We start from the raw sequence: 19,311 nt of genomic DNA on the forward strand, positions 1-19,311 counted from the left end.
CTGATGTCACTTTATAGCTAAAGATTTTCATTACTTTGGAAGCATGTTTTAAAACATATAGACGTTTTTTGCACTTTGCTCTTCTTTTTGGTCTACTTGTTACCTATTATTTGCTTTATTTTTTCTTTCTTTTTTTATATGTTTACCATGTTCTGAATAGTAACAGATCTCAGTGGCAATTTTTGGTGAAATAGAAATTTCTTTGATGATTTAAGTTGATAGGTAATGTTCTTATGACTTTATGAAAACTTGTTTTCAAAACTATAAATGTATTTGTTAACTTTGTCATTTTGTTCTTTTTGTCTACTTGTTACCTTTGTCATTATTCAAAGGTCACGTATCTTCTTTTTCGATGGCCAAAATGGATTGCGCTTTTAATGGCTTCGACATCTTTTTCTGAAAAAATTGAATTCAATTTTGGCTTTTTGGTTTCTTTGTCGTTTGTTTTTGTTACCGTACGAAATATTCTGGATGACGGGTATCACTGTCTTCATATGGAGGTATGGATGAACATAAAGCTATTTGCAGATTACAGTTGTTGCCTTATGGTTTCCATTTTTTGAAATTATTTGTTTGTTTTTCCACTTAAAAAAGTTTTTTTTTAATTTTGCCGTTTCTGTTGTTTTGTTTTGTCTATTTGTTACCGAGTCTCGTTAGGGTCTGGTCCCTGGTTCTCTCTGAAGTACAAATTAGTTTATTTAGTGTAGGTTTTATTTGACGCTATTTTAACTTTGTTGTTAAGTATTTGTTAGACATTGAGCTTTGGACGTTTTTTTGATTTTGTGGTGTCTTGTCTCGTCCTAATAATGATCTCGTAATCCTAATCGTCGGGCCTTTAATATGGCTTCATTTGTTTGTGGCACTTTTTATACACCAATCATGTTTGATCAATATTTGAGTTGTTGAAAGTTTTCTGTCTCTTCCTCGTTTGGTGGACAATTCAGCCAGAAATGTGGATGAGTGGGGTCGAAACATTATATGCGAACGCAGATTACCCGGCCTTCTTGTTACGTTGGTGCTTAAAATACATGAAAAACAAGTAGCTGAATTTCCTCTGCATTTAAATCTCCTTAGTTGAAATAGCCACTCAAAATGCTTCCGATCTGTCAGTCGTTGTATTTCCTTTTAAAAAAATGTTTGGGTAAATTTAAATCGGAAGACCGCTATATTTGCCAAAACTTAAATCACTTAAAGCTCACTTGATATCACAGAGTAACTTGAAGTTAATCGTGAAGTTAATAAGTGTGGAAACTTGAACAAAATGTGCAGCGTATTTTCTTGGAAGACGAATGCTTGAAAATAGTTTTTAACGCAGCTTTATTGTTGTCCTTTACTAACAGTGAAATTGTGCTCCAATGAACAGTTTTCCTCGAACTTTTTTTTTTAACTGAAACAGTAATAATATTTAAGACGTACATAAAGTGTCTAGCTACTCAATTACCATATAGAGTAAAAAATGGATATAAAAGACATTTGTCTGTAAATTAATCGAAGTTAATGATCCATAATAACATAACGTTTACGTTTATACGAGGACTTGAGTTTATAATAACTAAGAATATGCACTTAGACTAGCTATTGTTTTTGTGTTGCTTGTAAAGCTGTGTTAGCTTTTTCTGTTATTGGTTGTCTTTCTCGAAAAATTCGGCATTGGTCGGCTTTATTGATAGAATGATGTAGTAATCATATTACGTCTTTCATATATTTAATAACTCAACTTTACTGAAATTGTCCTTTGAGAACGTTTTTGCTTTTTCGATACAGACACCTCTGTAATATGTTCAACAATTTTACTGCAACAGTTTTGTTGCTATTATAGTTAACTTCGGGATATTTCTACAATCCAAATATATTATTAAAAGCAATTTTGAGCCGCGTGATCTTGTTGGCGTTACCTACTGATCTAAATTTGGCCTATTACGAAATCTAACGTAATTCAACACGCTCTCAATTGGAATTGTTTAAGCAGTTGTTTGGATGCCGTTTTGATGCCTTTCGATGCTCAGGCCGGTCTCTGATTATAACAAACAAAAACTTGTTATCGTAAAACTTAAAGTTTTTCTTTTATGTTGTCATGAGACTATTGGCGGTTTGGCTATGGTTGAATTAGCTACATTTGTTCACTGCTCAGCTGTAAATTTGGCGCTCACCACTATCGATGGTATTGTTTCAGATTAATTATGTACAAAACATTAACTAACAGTGCTGCTGACTTGTCCCCCTTTTCTAATCTGTGCTGAATGAATGATAGCGTGTCGCTTCATGTCTGGCCTTTCAAGGTCAAACTCGACAACACGCCCGCTACTTCCCCCCACCTTCCACCACAAACTCATCCACCACCATCAACACCTCCTCCTACGCCCTCTTCCACCCATCCGTTTTTCCCGCAATGGTCCACGTACTTACCAAAAATCAGCTGTGTTTCCCTCGCTTCTAAGTCATCTATATGTTTCCTCAGCTATTCTGCTTTTCTTTCTAACGCTTCTCACATCAACTCAAAGTGCAATTCCTTCTCACTTTTCCTCTTCAGTAGTTCACGTAGCTGACATTAGAATCAAGTCATCATTATCAAACCCTTCTTCAACTCTCAGTTCTCGCGGTGGGGTTAATCGTGGCGCTGCTGCTGCTAAATTTACGCTAAATGAACGTCTTTCTAAGAGGCGGGCCTCTCATTCTGTAGAATCATTATCCACACATATCTCATTTGAAGCCTTGAATCGCACATTCAATCTCAAAGTATGGCCGAAAGATATCTCAGCCGAACATCCACAATTGAGCATTCAGATTGTGAACGAGTCGAATCACGTACTAGAAAATGACTATTCACTACTTAACATTTCTTCCACATTCTTAGCTGGAGTAGATTTAGATCAACCTCATTCGAGTAAGGTGCTCTTATACATTGACGAGTCTTCCTTTATTACTGGATCCATTAGCTACCAACAGTCCGAGACTGTTCACATTGAGCCATTGTGGAGGCATAAAGAGAAAGAACATGATTTGAGTGTACATGAGATGTGCTCTATGTTAGTTTATTATGGCATGGGTCCAATGTCAGATCGGATGACATTCAGGAAGCCCGAGGATGACAATGAAAAGCAAACAATCAGAGAAAGTAAACATACAGAATCACGGAAACATAATAGAAGAGGTAAGCCTTACATTTTTAATCTTAAATTGAGTTTTTCGAATTTTTTTCCATCGGAGGGACATTGGGGACATCATGTACAAAAAGCCTCCATCGAGATGAGATCTGTTTAATTGCTCTCACACGAAATTTAGCAATTATAGTAGTCTGTGGTCTTTTTTAATAAGATTTTTCGCTTGACCGGTTTTTCGTCTGACCTATTTCACTTTTCGTCCTCAAAAACGGGATAAACAGGTAGCGCCCTGAGGGCATCAAGTTCTATTACAGCAACAAGCTTTACTAAACTCTAAGAATGCGATTCACGAAAACTGTTTTGAGGAGACAATTTCATGGTGTGAAGGGCGGTTCTTAATCTTAAAAGTTTGACCCCCCACAGTCACCTCACCTTCTCGTGCCCAGCCTCCCACCATCAGCCCCCCCCCATTACCCCGCCCTCAACAATCCCATTATCCACCCTCCTCCACCTGTCAATTTGAACTCCCCTCTCCTCTAGCCTTTTTTAACCCTACCCCCCATCACTTGACCCCCCCCCCCCCCACCCAACGCTAGCATCTCTAAGCCCCAGCTGGTTACTACCCAAGGCAACCGCTCGACGGTGGGTTGTTTTACTTATCTTCAGAGCTTTTTTGGTTTGTTATTTAACGTTTCGTTATCTTTTTGAATAGCTAGGTTTTTGCAGAGAAAGTATTCAACTAATCAACAGAACTGAAGCAAAAATATTTTCAAAAAATCAGTTTCTATTTTCCATCCAAAAATTATAATTATCAAATAAAAATTCATGTATTCCTTGAAAATGTAGCAAACGTTACAGATGCTGCCTGTTGTGAAACCGAGGATACACTGAGTTTTTGTGAAAAATGCACAACTATCAGATAAATAGCTTTATAAATGATTTTTGTTCCATACAAATTTGTAACCATACAAATCTAATTGGGGTTGGGAAGTTTATACCAGCCATGCCTCTTTTCTTGTCCCGCCACTTTTGGTCGATCGATACTTTTTGTGCAGAGATATAAAAAGGGTGTCATTAGAGATTCCTTGAAAACTGAATCGATTGTTGAAGAGGCAATTGATTTTTTTGATTTTCCGATGAGATATTTAGGTTTAAATGCTCAAACTTGTCAGCTCTCTCGACTATTCCCCTTTCAAATAAAATGAATACACAAAGCGCTACTTTAGAAACGCTAAGGACCATGTCTTTATTAGAACTTTAGTGTAATAACTTTTAATTTTGGCTAAAAAAGCATCAACAGATTTTGTAGGCTTGGGACATAACACGTTTATTTTTCCTGCTTAAAAATTTTGACATAACAAAAGACGTTTATAGTGTTTTTTTTTTTCATTTTTTGACTGTCAGCAAATTTGATTATCTTTTTTTTATCAAAGTTGAATATGAATTCTGCAAGAAAAGTGCGCAGGACTCTGCGGAGCCAAAGACATAGAAAAATGGCGTCCTTGAAAAACTCATAAATTTGAAAACTTTACATTATTTGAAAACTTTTTAAGTTCATCAATTTCACATTTTTTTTCGATCGCTCATCCAAGAATATTTTATCTTTTCTATTGTTCTATTCAAGATTATAGCTGATGTTTTTGTGCTTCGATACAAATTGTTTTACAATGGTTTAATGAATTTTGATTGTTGTCTAATGTTTTTAATTTTTGTATGTGGTCTCTTAGTACTTTTTCTCGTAGATTTTGGTAAATGATGTTCAAGGGTGCGGAATTTTACAGTGTTTAAGAATTGTGATAGCATGTCTCGTTAACATTGACATCATTTTTAGCAAAATTCGATTTATGCTAGCTAAATTCTCTAAGTGTTGTCTTTTTTGTCTCTCATTGGATTTTGTACAAAGTAGGAGTTTGCTGTCTAGAGGCACATAATGTTCAATTTTGTTTAGGATGTTATCACCGTTTTCACTGTGTTTGTCTAACAACAATATTTTTTTGTGTTCTTAAATATTTTAGTAGGACAAAGCTTCCTAAATTCTTTTTTGAAAATGAGATACAGTAAGTGGTCTATTAAATAGAATAAAATAGTAATTAATTGCTCTGAGACGATGTTTGTAGCAATTATTTTAGTGATGCCGTCTTTTTTAATGCGACTTTTATTCGACCGTGTTTTTTGTTTCACTCGGAGGTAATGAAGTGGCTGAGCAACTCTCATGTAGTACAACACCTTACTGGTCTGTACATCCAATTCAGCGAAACTGTTTTGAGGATAAGCTCATTGTGTGAAGGGCGTTTCTTAAGTTTGACACCTCTCAATCACCCCCCCCCCCTGCTAATGCTAGAATCCCTGAGCAGCAGCTGAATACTACCGCAGCCCACTGCTTCCCGGTCGTTTTTAGAGCAATTCGCCCGACGTTGGGCTGTTATGTTTGCTGTTTTCGTTTTAGTGCCGAGATCGGCATATCTGCCGTCCATCACCAACATTCGCTGTCCTCTTCTCTTAGTGGCTGACTTCAAATTTTTCAACAAAATGGGAAATTCGAACTTCGAAACTACTGCATCCTACCTCATTGGTTTAATCGACCGAATTAATCATTTGTTCATCAACACTGACTTCAGTTTCGTAGACGAGGACATGAAGGAAAGAGTTGAGATTACAGGAGTGGGATTCGAGATCAAACGGATCATCATTCACTCGAAAGCCTCTCTGGATTCCTCTCACTACAATGCGGACAGAAAATGGACTGTTCAGGATCTACTAAGTGCCTTTAGGTACGTGATCAGTGATTTTGGAGACCATTATGTTCCACTCAGTTGTTTTGTTCCTCCGACTTCAACAGTCGGACCTTCATCTTTTTTCCGAAGGCTAATTCTTTGTTAGTTCCGATAGTAATTAGTTATGATAGTAATTATATCGTTGAAACCTGGCGACAAGAGTTATTGAATGCAGAATGCAAACTAGTGTGGGGTTTTTGATGCTTATTTAGTGTGAAATTTTTAATCATGGACAGATGCTGTTAATATCACATTGTGGATAGCCGAGAACAGCAATTCTAACGGACGAGTGTTCTTGACGTCCATTTTAAGGATGCTGGCAATTTTTCCAAATTATGCTGATTAATAGCCGCACAGCGATAGCTGGGGCTATTATTGTACAGTTTTAACAAAGTATTCGTTTTGACCTATTCCACCCACTGTAACCGAGATATTGTTTGCCTTTTGAAGTACTTCTTGGTTTTTCCGATGCCTTTCCTTTTTCATTTACTGTTTCGTAGTAAAAATGTGAATCAACTTTAAATTTACTCATATTGAATGAGAGGACTTAAATACTTAATTTTAATTCCGGTTTTGATTCCAGATCCATATAGATAAATATCCAAATTTGCAAATTTGAGGCAGTGCACCAAACAAATGAAGTCATTTTTAAGTTGGAAAGGGTTAGTAGCTGACGGATGTTTTTAGCATGGAGAGGTATAACAATGTTGGCGGGGGTAACTCCTTTTCCCACGCTGACTTCTGTCTGTGCCATTTGTTCACATACGAAGACCTGGAGGAGGGAGTGATGGGGATGGCGTACAGGGCAGTGGCACACGAGGACCACGGAGTATGTGCTGGCAGCACCATGGGACTCTATATCTCTGACTCTGCTCAATCTACACGCACAACACAAACAGTTCTGTGAGTGAAACTGAGTTTCGATATTAAGTTCATGGGTTATATTGATGAGTTTTAAGTTATCTGTAATAAAGAAGAGTTCTCGTTCCACTTCAAATTTTGCTTGTTGATGAAGCTGATTCAGCACTGAGTTTCAGATTTGTACTTCGGTTTGAAAAAAAGTTCTAACTAACGAAGCGGAATTTTTAAATTGTGCTTAAAAACAACTGCTTCGGACTTGAGTCGAGGCGTTTTTCGAGATTAAGATTAAAATTTTTTCCTTGTGTATGTTTGTTCTGAACATGAAAAGCTACCTCATAGTATTAAATGAACTGCGCAATTGTATAGTTGATCTGCAACAAACGCACGGTTTCTTTCTAGGAATTATCGCAATACTGGTATCACAACGCTCTACAACTGGGGTGCCCCGATTCTTACCCAGGCAGCCGACTTGGTGACTGGACATGAATTGGGCCATAATTTTGGAAGTAATCATGACCCGCCCGAGTGCCAGCCTTCTGCTGATCAGGGAGGACACTACTTGATGAATGCTCGAGCAGTCAGTGGGCTGCAGAGGAACAATCGGCACTTCTCACCCTGTAGTCGCACACAGATTGGAAGGATTTTAGGTACTCCATATGCCATACATTGCCTGTAATTCCTCATTCAGAAAATGAGGTCAGATGTCGGGTTTTTTAAACTGTTGATTTATTATAGCTGCGAAGCTGAGCGGAGCTATATTGTGGTGCTCTTGGTTTTTTTACGACTCGAAGAGGATCATTGGTTTTCTTAAGGTTTTTTTTACCGGTAGTACTATTTGTTCAGGCGGCGTTTTGACCTAATAGTGAAAGTGAGTAACATTGCCGTATGAACTAAATTTTCTGAGCAAGCGAAGTTTTTTGTTCGTCCGGTGCGTTCAGTGAATGAGTTTTTGACTTAAGAAAGAGTTTTTTGAGAGATTGGCGCATATAGATGACAGTTTCTAGCCGTGTCTTCGTCAATTTGACCCAATTTTTAATTGCTCTCAAACGAAGTTTGTAGCAATTATATTAGTCCTGTCGGTCTTTTTTTTATGCGATTTTTCGCTTGACCATTTTTTCGTCTGACGCTTTTGACTTTTCGTCCTCAAAAACGGGATAAACAGGTAGCGCCCAGCGGGCATTATGTGCTCTTAGAGCCTTTCAGGTCTGTTTCAGCTCAAACTGTCTTGGAGACTTATACTTATGGTGTGAGGGGCGGTTCTTAGAGGTTGACACCCCCCCCCCTTTGTTGACCCCCCACCCCCACTATTGGCTCCCCCCCCCCCGCGCTTTTGCACCCCCCCCCCACCCAGTGCTGCCCCCATCAGCCCCCGGTGCACCCCCCCCCCCCACCCCGTGGCTAGCTACTGACCAAGCCAACCGCTCGCCGGTCGTTTGAGAGCAATTCGCCCGACGTTAGTCGGTTATGTTTTTTAATTGTAGCTTGGTTTTTTTTTGTAGAAATAAATTTTGATCGATGCCGCATGAATATGCAACCATCTGAAATCGATAGCACAATGTTTCTGAGAGCTTATTAATGTGTTTCAAATGCAAAATTGGCCCATATTTCTCAATTTTTTTGATCATTTTGTTTTGTTTTTTAATTTCTTCATTTTTGGCTCTTTGAGCCTACTTTTTCAAATCAAATTAGTAATAATGTCAGCGTCTTTTTGATAATTCCTGAATTGAAAGTCTCTTTTTGACGTGAGGTATTTTGTTTTTATAAAGTTGTACACACTACTCCGATTTTGGCGGTTTCTGTCAATCTTTCTAAGTTTATTGTTTGTACATTGAGTTTATTTATTATAAATAGTCTTTTTGTCCACTGTTGGAGTTTTTGGCTGAGTTTTGTTGCTATTTAATTTCTTTTGGCGATAAATCTTTATAAAATTCAGTGAACATTTTTACCATATCTTGAACATTTTTCAAATTCTTTTACTATTTCGCAATTGAGCTTGTTTTTACTTCTCACTGAAACAGGAGGATGGCTATGTAATGTTCTTTGACTTCGATTGCTGAATAACAAAAAAATTCATGTATATCCATATATTTTTTACCTCAATTTTTTATAAATTTGATTTTTAATTTCAGAGTTTCAAATTTAGTTTTGAGTTTTCAGAAATTGCGAATGAGTTTTCTCCACAATATATTTATTCTCCACAATCTAGCATTTTTCTTTCCAACCTTCTCCTGAGACCTATAGTTTTATTCGCCCTGCCTTTGTTTAATTAAAAATGATCGATTTGAATTTATAATTTCTGTCTTTTTTTCCTTTGATTTCTTTAAAGTTTTTTCCCTTGCAATTGATTTTTTTAACATATGGTATTGAGGTTTTAGCTTCACTTTTGAACTACCCTCTTTTTCTTAGAATCTTCGTAGGGCTTGGTTTTGGTAACATGCGAATTTTTGCGTTTGAATTTTGTTCTGTCTCTGTAGTTTTTTCATGAATAATTTCGATTTGATCAATTTTTTGGTCTTGGTTTAGTTTCATCGCGTTCATTGTGATTTAAAGCGACAGCTAATGTTTATTTTTAGAGCGACAAAGTTTTATTTTAAGTTACCAATTGATTACTGTTTTGATATTGTAAAATGATGTTTCGATTGAAAGAACTTACGGAAATTGATAAATTTTCTAAGACATTATGGAATTCAATAATGTGTTATGGAATTCCATAATCTTTCCAACTTACAGAATTCTTCCGGCTTATTTTTTTTGTTTCGTTGTCTGACGCTCTTTTTCGTTTTACATTTGTTCTCACAACAAAGCTGAAAAAGTCTTATTTTCTGAATGACTTCTTCCTCTCACTAACGTTGTTTGCGCGCGTGGCGTCATTTCTCAATCTCTATCTAGCAAGGGTTTTTAGATCATTTGCGTGATTAGATTTTGATCATACGTGACTTACCTTACTCAATAAAATGACTTTCGCACGTTAAAACCTATTTTTTTATTTGAATTAGCTTATGGTCGAAGGAACTTATATGTGCAGTAAAGGTCCCTAATAAAAGGCTTCTTCGGAATGAATGTTGACAAGTTTTATCATTTTATCGCTGCATGTTTTTCACCTGACGTTTTGAGCGGCGTCGATTTTCAATTTTGATCTGTATCTTTCTATTATTATACGGCACGCAAGTGTATTTTTTGCATCTATTCCGGCAATCTGCCTGCTATGTTTATTATAGCTGTGAAGCTGTGAGATAAGCGTAGCTATATTGTGGTGTTCGTGGTTTTTTGAAAGAAGAATTTGAATTGTATTGGGTCGCTGTTTTTTACAATTCGAAGAGGAGTTTTGGTTGTCTCGAGGTTTTTACGACTCTCGAAGAGGAGTGTCTTTTTAGGACTCGAAGAGGAGTATTGGTGGAGTGCTTTTTTATCGATGATTTTTTGGAGTGTTTTTAAGACAAGATGAAAAACTCAATGCCGCACGTGAAAACTGTTTTTTTTGGGTTAAATGGTCTAACAGAGCAATCATACCGCATTTGTGAGAGAGCTAGAAAACTAGGTGTGAAGAAATTTTCTCTAATTGATCGAAAGTTTTTTGATCACGTGCGGTTTTTCGAAGCTGTTTTTCTGAACTGTTTGTAGGTAACTGTACCTTTGGAAGCATTTTTGACTAACTCAATGATAGAGCTAGTTTTGCGATTTCACCTTTTTGGTGGGTTTTGAATTCTTTCTAGTATGAATTCTTCTGAATTCTTTCTATCTAGTTTTCTCGTTTTTGAAGTTTCTACTGTTTTGGGCATTTTTCCCGGTTTAATTCAGTTGATATATTCGTTCTTGTGACATTTTGATTTGGTTGATATCAATTTAATTTTGTTTTAGATAAAATTGGCTAAATTCTTTCAGTTTGTGTTTGTTTTTTTCTGGTTTTTCGGACTTTCAGAACAGTTTTTAGATTCACTTGTTATTTAGTTTTTGTTAGTGTGGTTTTATCAAATGAAAAATATTGTTTGATTGGCCAGTTTTTCGGTAAATAATTGAACAATTTCTGCCGTTTTTAACGGTTACTTTTTATTTGTTTTAATTGTTCTCTTGTGCAATTTGGTGTCTGAAGGGTGCTAAGTGGATCAGCCGAAAAGGTGTTTTTTGGTGTGCTGCTGAAAACAACTCGACACTTTGCAGTTTTAAGTGTTTTAAAATGTTAACAACCTTTGAGATTTGATTCTTTAATTCTTTTCTTGCTGGCTTTCTTCTTTCTGGGGATGTTCCGTTTGTTGTTTTTTGATTGTTTGCTAATCATCCGACAAAAGTAAGATAATCGGATATCAAAACAATGGTTGTTGTCGTAGCTTGTGAAAATTTCCCAAGAACATGTGAAATTTGTGTTCTCACTATTTGTAATTTGTCTCCTTATTTGTTGATCAAAATTGATGTAATGAAATAAATAGTTTCTTTTTTATTTGTCTCCATTTTATCGAAATTGATTGATTTAATTGAATAATTATTTTTACTTTCTCAGTTAGTGGTTGGCTAGTAAGTTAATTTTTAATTCGATTCTGTTCCGGAGTATGTTTTTTGAAAAAAATTTATTTGTGAGTTTAGTTAATTCCACTGTTTTTGGGAGAGCAAGAAATTGAGGTGTGAAAAGTTTTCTGAGCGAGTTATTTTTTTGTTTTTTTATGCGTCTTTTAAACTTGTTTTGCAATATTTTTTTGGTTAAGAGGTTTGGTGATTATTTTTTATTTTTGGTTGGTTTTGAAAGAGATTTAAGTGTTTTTGGTAGTTTTTTGGTGGTTTTTTTTGCCGCTTCTTAGGCAACCTTTTATCGATTTTTCGCCTATCGTTTTATTTTCTGCTTTAAGTGGGAATTGAAAAAAGCCTATTTTTATGGTGTCTTTGGATACCAAGTGATTTCAGTTTGATTGGTACAAAACAACATTTTTTTTTGAGAAATGTCGAAGAAATTTTAAAACTATTGTTCTTAATTTTTCGCAGCTCTTCTTTTTTTTCTACAGTATTGGACAATTATCTGAGCCTATTATGACCTGTCAATTTTTTACATGCATTTTTTACTTTATTTGCTTGCACGAACTTATCGTTGGCGTTGGGTGCCCTTGTAATATTAAAAAATTGAAAAGCCAGTATCGTGAGTTTTTTTATAGCAATTTTCAACCGAAGCTTCTCAGGTTTGGTCTCTTTGTGAAATTTCACACTTTTCTTATTTTGATATAATTTCCTATGAATTTTGGGCCTTATGTCACACTTATAGCTGCTGGAGCGGAATGATATTGAAGTCAAAAGGTCTTTACTCTAGCTGCCAGGCGAGGCTATTAAATGAATTGGAGCTTGTTCGCAGCCAATTCCTACTGCAGAATATTGCTTAGCTGGAGTTACAGATTTTTTTCATAGAAAAGCCATTGTTGGGTGAACAATTTTTATATTCGATACAATTGAGGTACCCGCATTTCATATCAGTTTTATGTCAAGGAACAGGGCTTTCAAGTGGTCCTCGTATTAAGTCCTTATTAAGTGGTGCCTTGTGAGGGTACACAATAACATAGTTTAAGGACTCTTTAATGTGGTTTAGATCTTGAAAGTGAAATGTTACTTGTTGATGAATCGAAATTATTTTCCCTGATTTTCCAATGAAAATTAGGCGGCAAAAATGAAAGGTTCAAGTTTATTTATGTGTGGAGTCTTCTGTGTAATCTTCAAGTATAATCAAGTCTTGTGTTGTCAGCTACGAGAGCGAGTATGTGTTTTGTGCCTGCACCTGATGGGGACAGTGGCTCCTCGGGTGGTATCTGTGGCAACTCCAAAGTGGACCCAGGCGAGGAGTGCGATGAAGGCCGTTTCCTGTTGAAGAACGATCACTTTCATTTGGGCAGTGGGGCATTAGGGAATGGATCCTTGGCTGATTATGGTCGTTGCTGTAATGATAAGTGTCGATTGATAGGTTAGTTTTCTTAAATACGCAAGAGTTACTTCCAACGGGAAGCTCTTGCTTGACAAATAAGAGCGTTGAAAGAAAAACTGACAAATTTAAAAAGGTAAAAATAATACGTTTTCCGGAAATGATATAAAAAATAACACGTTTTCCTGAAATGATATATAAAACTAACATAACCGCCATCAATCGCACAGACGAGGAAGTTCAAACTGACTTAGATAACCTTAAAACCTGGCTAGATGCTAATAAATTAATACTGAATATCCAAAAGACTGTACATATGAAAATAAGTAAAAGGGGCTTCCAACGATGATAAATGTTTTAAGTTCAATAACCAAGATATACACCAAACTCAGTGCTGTAAATATCTAGGAATGTTTGTAGATGCTGATTTATCGTTCAAAAGTCATATTGAGTATGTTAGGAAAAGGTTGGGAAAACAATGTGGGAAAATATGTAAACTGCGGCATTACGTGCCGAGAGCGCAATTAATAAATTATTACCGGTCAAATATTGAACCAATCATTCAATATGGTGTTCTTGTCTATGGCTGCGCGAACATGAGAAACCTCATGCCAATTTTAATATCCCAAAAGAAAATATTAAAGTTTATCCATTTCCGTTGCCGCTGCGACGACATATTTTTGAAAAACAACTTACTTATAGTATTTGAACTACATATCTATGAGCTACTTAAATTTGTTCTTAAATCAGTTAAACGCATGCATTCCCATGGCTACTTAATTAAATGAGATGTTTAGGTTTAAGGAGGGAGGCAGAGAAACCAGGCTTTCAGAAGTCGGGTTGCTCTACATGCCCTCGTGTAAACGAAAACAGCAACGCTCATCTATAAATTACCGAGCAGCCAAATTATTTAATATCCTTAAGTCATGCGCAGCTATCCCTCCTGACATCACCTGTTTGCCTTTTTCTAAAATCTCTTCAATTTATCACAGTTTAAAAACAACAACTCCTAAACAAAACCAAGAATTAGTGGATGCTATCTATAAATAATTTTTCCATAAATTTAGAAGTTTCTAGGCTCTGGATAAATGCTACCAGATATGTATTTTGGGCTTCAATTCTGGGTTTAAAAAATGACCGTCCAAAACCTTCTAGTTTACGAGATATGACGATTTTTTGATTTTTCAAAATTTTTCGAAAAACTTAGAAAATTGGTTTCTATAAAACTGGTATTAGCAGCAAGGCATCGATCCCGTGGCAATGAGGAAGAAGCTGAAGGTATTGATTACCAGGGAGAAATCACGAAGAACTTTGAAAAATTCAAAAAGTCGAAAATTCATAGAACCTTAAAATTTATAACTGTCTTAAATATCGGTGAATTGATAGGGTGGACATTAAGAGGATCGGATGATCCCGTTGCCCATCCTCTCCATACTGTGCTAAAATGATTGCTCTAGCGAACAAATTTTGATGTGATTTGTAATTGTTGGAGAAATTTATTCTTTCTTTCTAAAATATATCATGGAGGTAGTGTATATAATAAACTTGTAATAAAATGTTATAGTAATAAGAAATAAACTATGTAATCAATTCAATACTAATTTTTTAATTGCTTTTGTAATAATATCTTAAAACCAGAGTCGTTGTCACCAAAATTTTCAAAACAACCAACCAACAGAGGCAGAAACCTGGTTGGACGTATAAGAGACTAAAAGAGGCAAAAATAGTTATGGCTAGCAGAAACCTGGTTGGACGTATAAGAGACTAAAAGAGGCAAAAATAGTGGAAAAAAATGAAAAGTTTTGAGTAATCGAAATATGCGTTAACACGTCTAACAAAGATACGAGGCATAGCGCCAATAATCCATTTCCTGTATCGTAAAAATGGTGTTTGATCTTAAAGATTCCTCGCAACAATGATTGGTAATTTATTGATTTAATTTAAATAAGTTTTTGGTAATTATTTGTTTGGGGAGGATAACTGGGTTTTGACAAGAGCTGTAGTTTCCTTAATCCGGTAGTTCTTCATGTACTGTGTATGTTGCAGGTGATTTTGAGTGTTCTAACATCAATCATAAGTGCTGCAGAGATTGCTACTTTGCTCGCTCTGGACAGCAGTGTTACAAGTCGGCAGAACTGTCTTGCACTAAGAGTGCAACATGCTCTGGATACTCTGGACAGTGCCCAGAAGGAGTGCATGAGGCAGATGGGACTGAGTGTCTCAACCACGGAGTGTGTCACAATGGGGAGTAAGTACGACAGCCAAATAAAATGGTCGCTTGATAATTTTTTCTTTCGCAGAAGATTGCATGTGCGTATGCATAACGGTCAGTGTTGCTTGTTAATTGCTATCAAAAAATAAACATTTTCTAGGGGCTACCAAATCTTTTGAACTTTATATCATGTACTTATATACTTATATTCATATCATATACTTTTTTATGATTTCGCCTATGTGACTTTTTGAATATTCCTAATTGAAAACAAAATACTGTCTCTTTATAGCCGCTAAGCTGTGAAGTTTCTGTCGCATTGCAATTTGTCACGCCCCAAACAAGTAAAACAGAGTTTTGTTCATCTTTTCATGACGCTTTTTAACTGCGTTTGTGTGTGTGACAACATTTGGAACACATTAGGTTTGAGTTTTCAAGAATTCGTTATTAATGTAATCTTTGTAATTAGCATGTAATCTTTGGGTATGAAAATAAATTTAGTAGATATTGAAGAGAACTTAACTAAAATTTTGTGCAAAACTGTAGCCGAAAATCAATCCAATTGCTTCAAAATCCACTAGTTGCTATAAAATACCCAAGTCTACGTTCAATTGTGTTAGCATGATGATGACCGCCAATGAAAGTCATTTTTTTTAAATATCTAGCATTCTGCAAATCTTTCTATCATAACTGTTCTCCAAATCTTTTGCCCGGATGTGACCTAAGGGTGTGGCAGCGATGTAATCGTTGCCACGGGGTGTGACACCGTTTTTTCGCTTTCGTTTTAGAACATTTTCTGACTTGCTGAGTGACTTTTTGACACTTGAGCTCATTTTTGAGTGATCTAAATTGTTCCCATTACGAAACTAAACCTGTTGTTCAACCAAAAGCGATTTTAAGATATTATATATTTTTAATAGCCGCACAGCGATTGCTGGGGCTATTATTGGCCTTTTGTTTTTTTACAGTTCGAAGAATTTGAATTGTATTTAGGCGCTGTCTTTTTTTAATAGCCGCACAGCGATAGCTGGGGCTATTATTGGCCTTCTCTTGGTTTTTTACAATTCAAAGAATTTGAATTGTATTGGGGTGCTGTCTTTTTTTTTTAAGATCTGTTCACACATTTTCATGATTTTTGAAGTCAAATTGGAGTAGTGATTTTGGTCACGCCGAAACAGGAAATGGAGCGAAAAAGCGAGTGGTTTTGCGGCGTGAATTTTTTTCGCTCTAATTTTAAAGTAGAGTGCGAAATTGGTATTTGAACAAAAATTAGGTTTCTCGCTAGTGGTTTTTTGTTCACATGCGGCAATTTCACTCTGATTTTTACTGTTTTTTCCATTTTTTGGATCGGATTTTGTTCTAAATGGTTTTCCCAATCCATTCACAGCTCATTCTAGGCCTAGTTTTTAGTTTGAATTAAATTTTCATTTCTCGCTAGTGGTTTTTTTGTTCACATGCGGCATTTTGACATTGATTTTTTGTTTTTCTTATTTTTTGATCTAATTTTTTTAAAAATTGTTTTCTCAATTAACTCATAGTCCAGTCTCGGTCTAGTTTTTCTGTTTATTCAATGAAAATTCTTTGAATTGTACGTCAGGACTTGTCCTGCTATGTTTTTTATTTCGTCGTCATGATTTTTGTTACGACCATATGACGTCACAGCCACTTTTTGTTCATTCGTTCATGCAATTTCAACTGAATTGCATGTGTGACGTCATTTTTCGCTCTTAGTAGAGCGAGTTTTTTTGTTCATGCGCGTGATTAAATTTTTGGTCACACTTGACTTACCTCACTCTCAAAAATGACTTCCTCACTTTGAAATTGACTTTTATTTACTTTAATTCAAAGAGATAAGGTCAAATGGGTGTGTGTCACTCTAAATGAAGGTTATTTGAGATCAGCTAGTAGAGGCAGCAATAACTTATACAGATTTTTAATCAAAATATAACAGATCAGCCTTCAATGAAAAGACGAATTTTTTTGGTCTGTCTTTTTTACTGTTTTTTTGAGACTGCAGATCTACGAAGCTATTGCGGCTATTATCGGGCAATCTGCCAGCTATGTTTCTAAATGGTTTTCCCATTCAAATTTCCCTTTCTCGCTAGTGGTTTTTTTGGTTTACATTCGGCGTTTTGACATTGATTTTTTGTTTTTTTATTTTTTGAACTGAGTTTTCTAGAAATTATTTTCCCAATCGATTAATTGTCCGTTCTAGGTCTGGTTTTTTGTTTAGTCAGTGAAAATTCTTTGAATTGTACGTCAGGACTTGTCCTGCTATGTTTTTATTTTTTCGTCAAAATTTTTGTTACGACCATATGACGTCAGTCACCTCAAATCTGCTTTTTGTTCAATCGTTCATGCAAATTCAACTGAATTGCATGTGTGACGTCATTTTCCCCTCTTACTGCAGTGAATTTTTTGTTCATTCCCGTGTTCAAGTTTTGGTCACACGTGACTTAGCTCACATTTTCTAAGTGACTTTTATTTACTTTAATTCAAAGAAGTAAGGTCAGTTTAGTATGGGTCACTCTATTTGAATGTTGTTTAAGAGCAGCTAACAGAGGCAGGATTAAGTAATACATTGTTGACCAAAAAAATAACGTATCAGCATTTAACGAAAAGATAATTTCTTTTTTGGACTGTTTTTTTACTATCTTTTTGAGACTGCAGATCTACGAAACTATCGCGGCTATTTTCTGGCAATTTGTAAGCTATGTTTTGCTATTGTAAAAGCGACTGTGCGCGGAAGAGAATCAAAGCCATTGTAGCATAGTGTTTAGGATGTCCGATTGCTCTGTCAACTGTGAGAGCAATTGATATTATTCAGCATATAGGAAAAGTTCTGCTCACTTTTTCGAACATGAACCATGTATGCCTCGACAATCAATTCTGATCTTTGATGAACTATTTCAGTAATAGGATTTGACCTTGCCATGTCAGAAGTTAAAATAGTTAAAACCATTGATTGAAACCTGCACGACCTTCCGTTTTCTACCCTCTTTCCGAGCATGATACTCCAATAAAAAGTTTGAGAGAAAATCGTCAGAAGTTTGACTCGTAAGTTGTTGATATTAGACTCGTGTTGATATTGGAGCTGTCCTGTAAATGCTCATAATTGATCTTGAATGCAGGTGCAAATCCTACTGTCATTCCATTGGGTTCGAACCCTGTGAGTGCAGCAATCTCGATGTTCCCTACATTCTGTCTGACTTCTCACCCTTCCACTCCAGATCCAGGGGCCACGACGCGACTGATTCCTCTTCGCCAGAAGCCATGGGATCTGGTCATACTCCCTCGCCACAGTGTGTGCTATGCTGCCAAGAGGTGTCTTTCAATGGATCACTCGAAGGCCAGTGTAGACCAGTGGCAGATATTGTGGGTGAACGACTTGTAGATTACTATGTATATCCAGACCACACTATGTGTACAGGTAAAAACCGCGATTATTTACGAGTTTTATGAATCCATTCTGACTGGGAAATCGTTTTCATTCCCCTAAATTTAATTCGCAAACGTTAAAAAAATTCAATGGATTCAAATTGGCATTTCAATTTTTGATTGAAGCTTCTCATCCGAGCCACTTTTCGAGATTCTTATTTTCTTCCGAAAATTGGCTGGAGAAAAGTGACGCCCTGGGTAAACGTTCCTCATTTTCACAGCGCCTACGAATTGAAATTAATGAGAGTTTCAAAGCGAGAAGGGTTTTTGTATTTTGAATTTCTTTTGAATTCACAGCTCCATTGTTTCTTTCAGGGGGCAGTTGTCAACAAGGCAAGTGTGTATCTAGCATGCACAATGATGTATTCTCATACGTCTTCTCCGCCTTCAGAGGTCGCAACATTTGGCAGAATTTAGTGCGTCTCTTCAAACAGAACGCAGTGCTCTCAATAGTCTTTATTTCCTTGCTAATTTATTTGCCAATTTGTCTATTGCTGCATTTCTGTATTGATCGGCCGATTCTCAAAATGAACAAGAAAACAACCAATTCCTACATTAGAAAGAGAGTTTTCGACGAGCGACCCCGCGAGAACCCACCCAAAAGTCCATCGCCTCTCTCGGACATGGAAGCTCCAATTTATGGCTTTTTTCATAGATTGAACAGCCAAAGCTCCGATGAGAGATACTGCAACTTGAACGACGTTATTTCCCATGAAAGTGCAATTTAACTTCACATTGTCAAATGATTTTCTATCACATTTCATCAATAGCTACCAACAATTGCGTTATATGAAAATTGCTCTTTTGAGATTTGTCCTCTGTTGATAATGAGCGCAATCTTATCGCCGTTTTCAAGCAATATTGACATTGTCAATTAATTTAAAAAAATCTGTTCATTTATCATTGTAAAAATTTCATAAGTAAGGCAACCCAATGAGGATTTCGGTTGGATCATTTAAACCGTGCTTTTTGCAATCATTTTGCTTAAATAGAATAATCCTTAAATGACTTTCCTCAGATGCAAAACATTGACGT

At 36.2% G+C, this 19,311-nt stretch overlaps 1 protein-coding gene across 1 annotated transcript; it reads left to right on the plus strand.

Moving 5' to 3' along the window:
• Positions 1 to 2,032: 2,032 nt before the first annotated feature.
• LOC142339511 (ADAM 17-like protease) lies at positions 2,033 to 19,090 on the plus strand. The gene is made up of 8 exons (XM_075389595.1): positions 2,033 to 3,151; positions 5,548 to 5,872; positions 6,563 to 6,778; positions 7,136 to 7,383; positions 12,453 to 12,668; positions 14,673 to 14,874; positions 17,970 to 18,268; positions 18,592 to 19,090. The coding sequence occupies exons 1-8, from the start codon at positions 2,245 to 2,247 to the stop codon at positions 19,002 to 19,004; spliced, it is 2,826 nt and encodes a 941-aa protein (XP_075245710.1). The 5' UTR covers positions 2,033 to 2,244; the 3' UTR covers positions 19,005 to 19,090.
• The last annotated feature ends 221 nt before the right edge of the window (positions 19,091 to 19,311 follow it).

The sequence above is a fragment of the Convolutriloba macropyga genome, chromosome 5, assembly GCF_964194025.1.
Source record: "Convolutriloba macropyga chromosome 5, txConMacr16.3, whole genome shotgun sequence".
NCBI lineage: Eukaryota > Metazoa > Xenacoelomorpha > Acoela > Convolutidae > Convolutriloba > Convolutriloba macropyga.

Bases quoted from the DNA above. Each gene is read 5' to 3' on its own strand.
- LOC142339511 (XM_075389595.1), top strand. From the start codon at position 2,245: ATGATAGCGTGTCGCTTCATGTCTGGCCTTTCAAGGTCAAACTCGACA. The intron at 3,152-5,547 runs GTAAGCCTTACA...TTTTCGTTTTAG, and splicing joins ACGGAAACATAATAGAAGAG to TGCCGAGATCGGCATATCTG. The intron at 5,873-6,562 runs GTACGTGATCAG...GGATGTTTTTAG, and splicing joins GATCTACTAAGTGCCTTTAG to CATGGAGAGGTATAACAATG.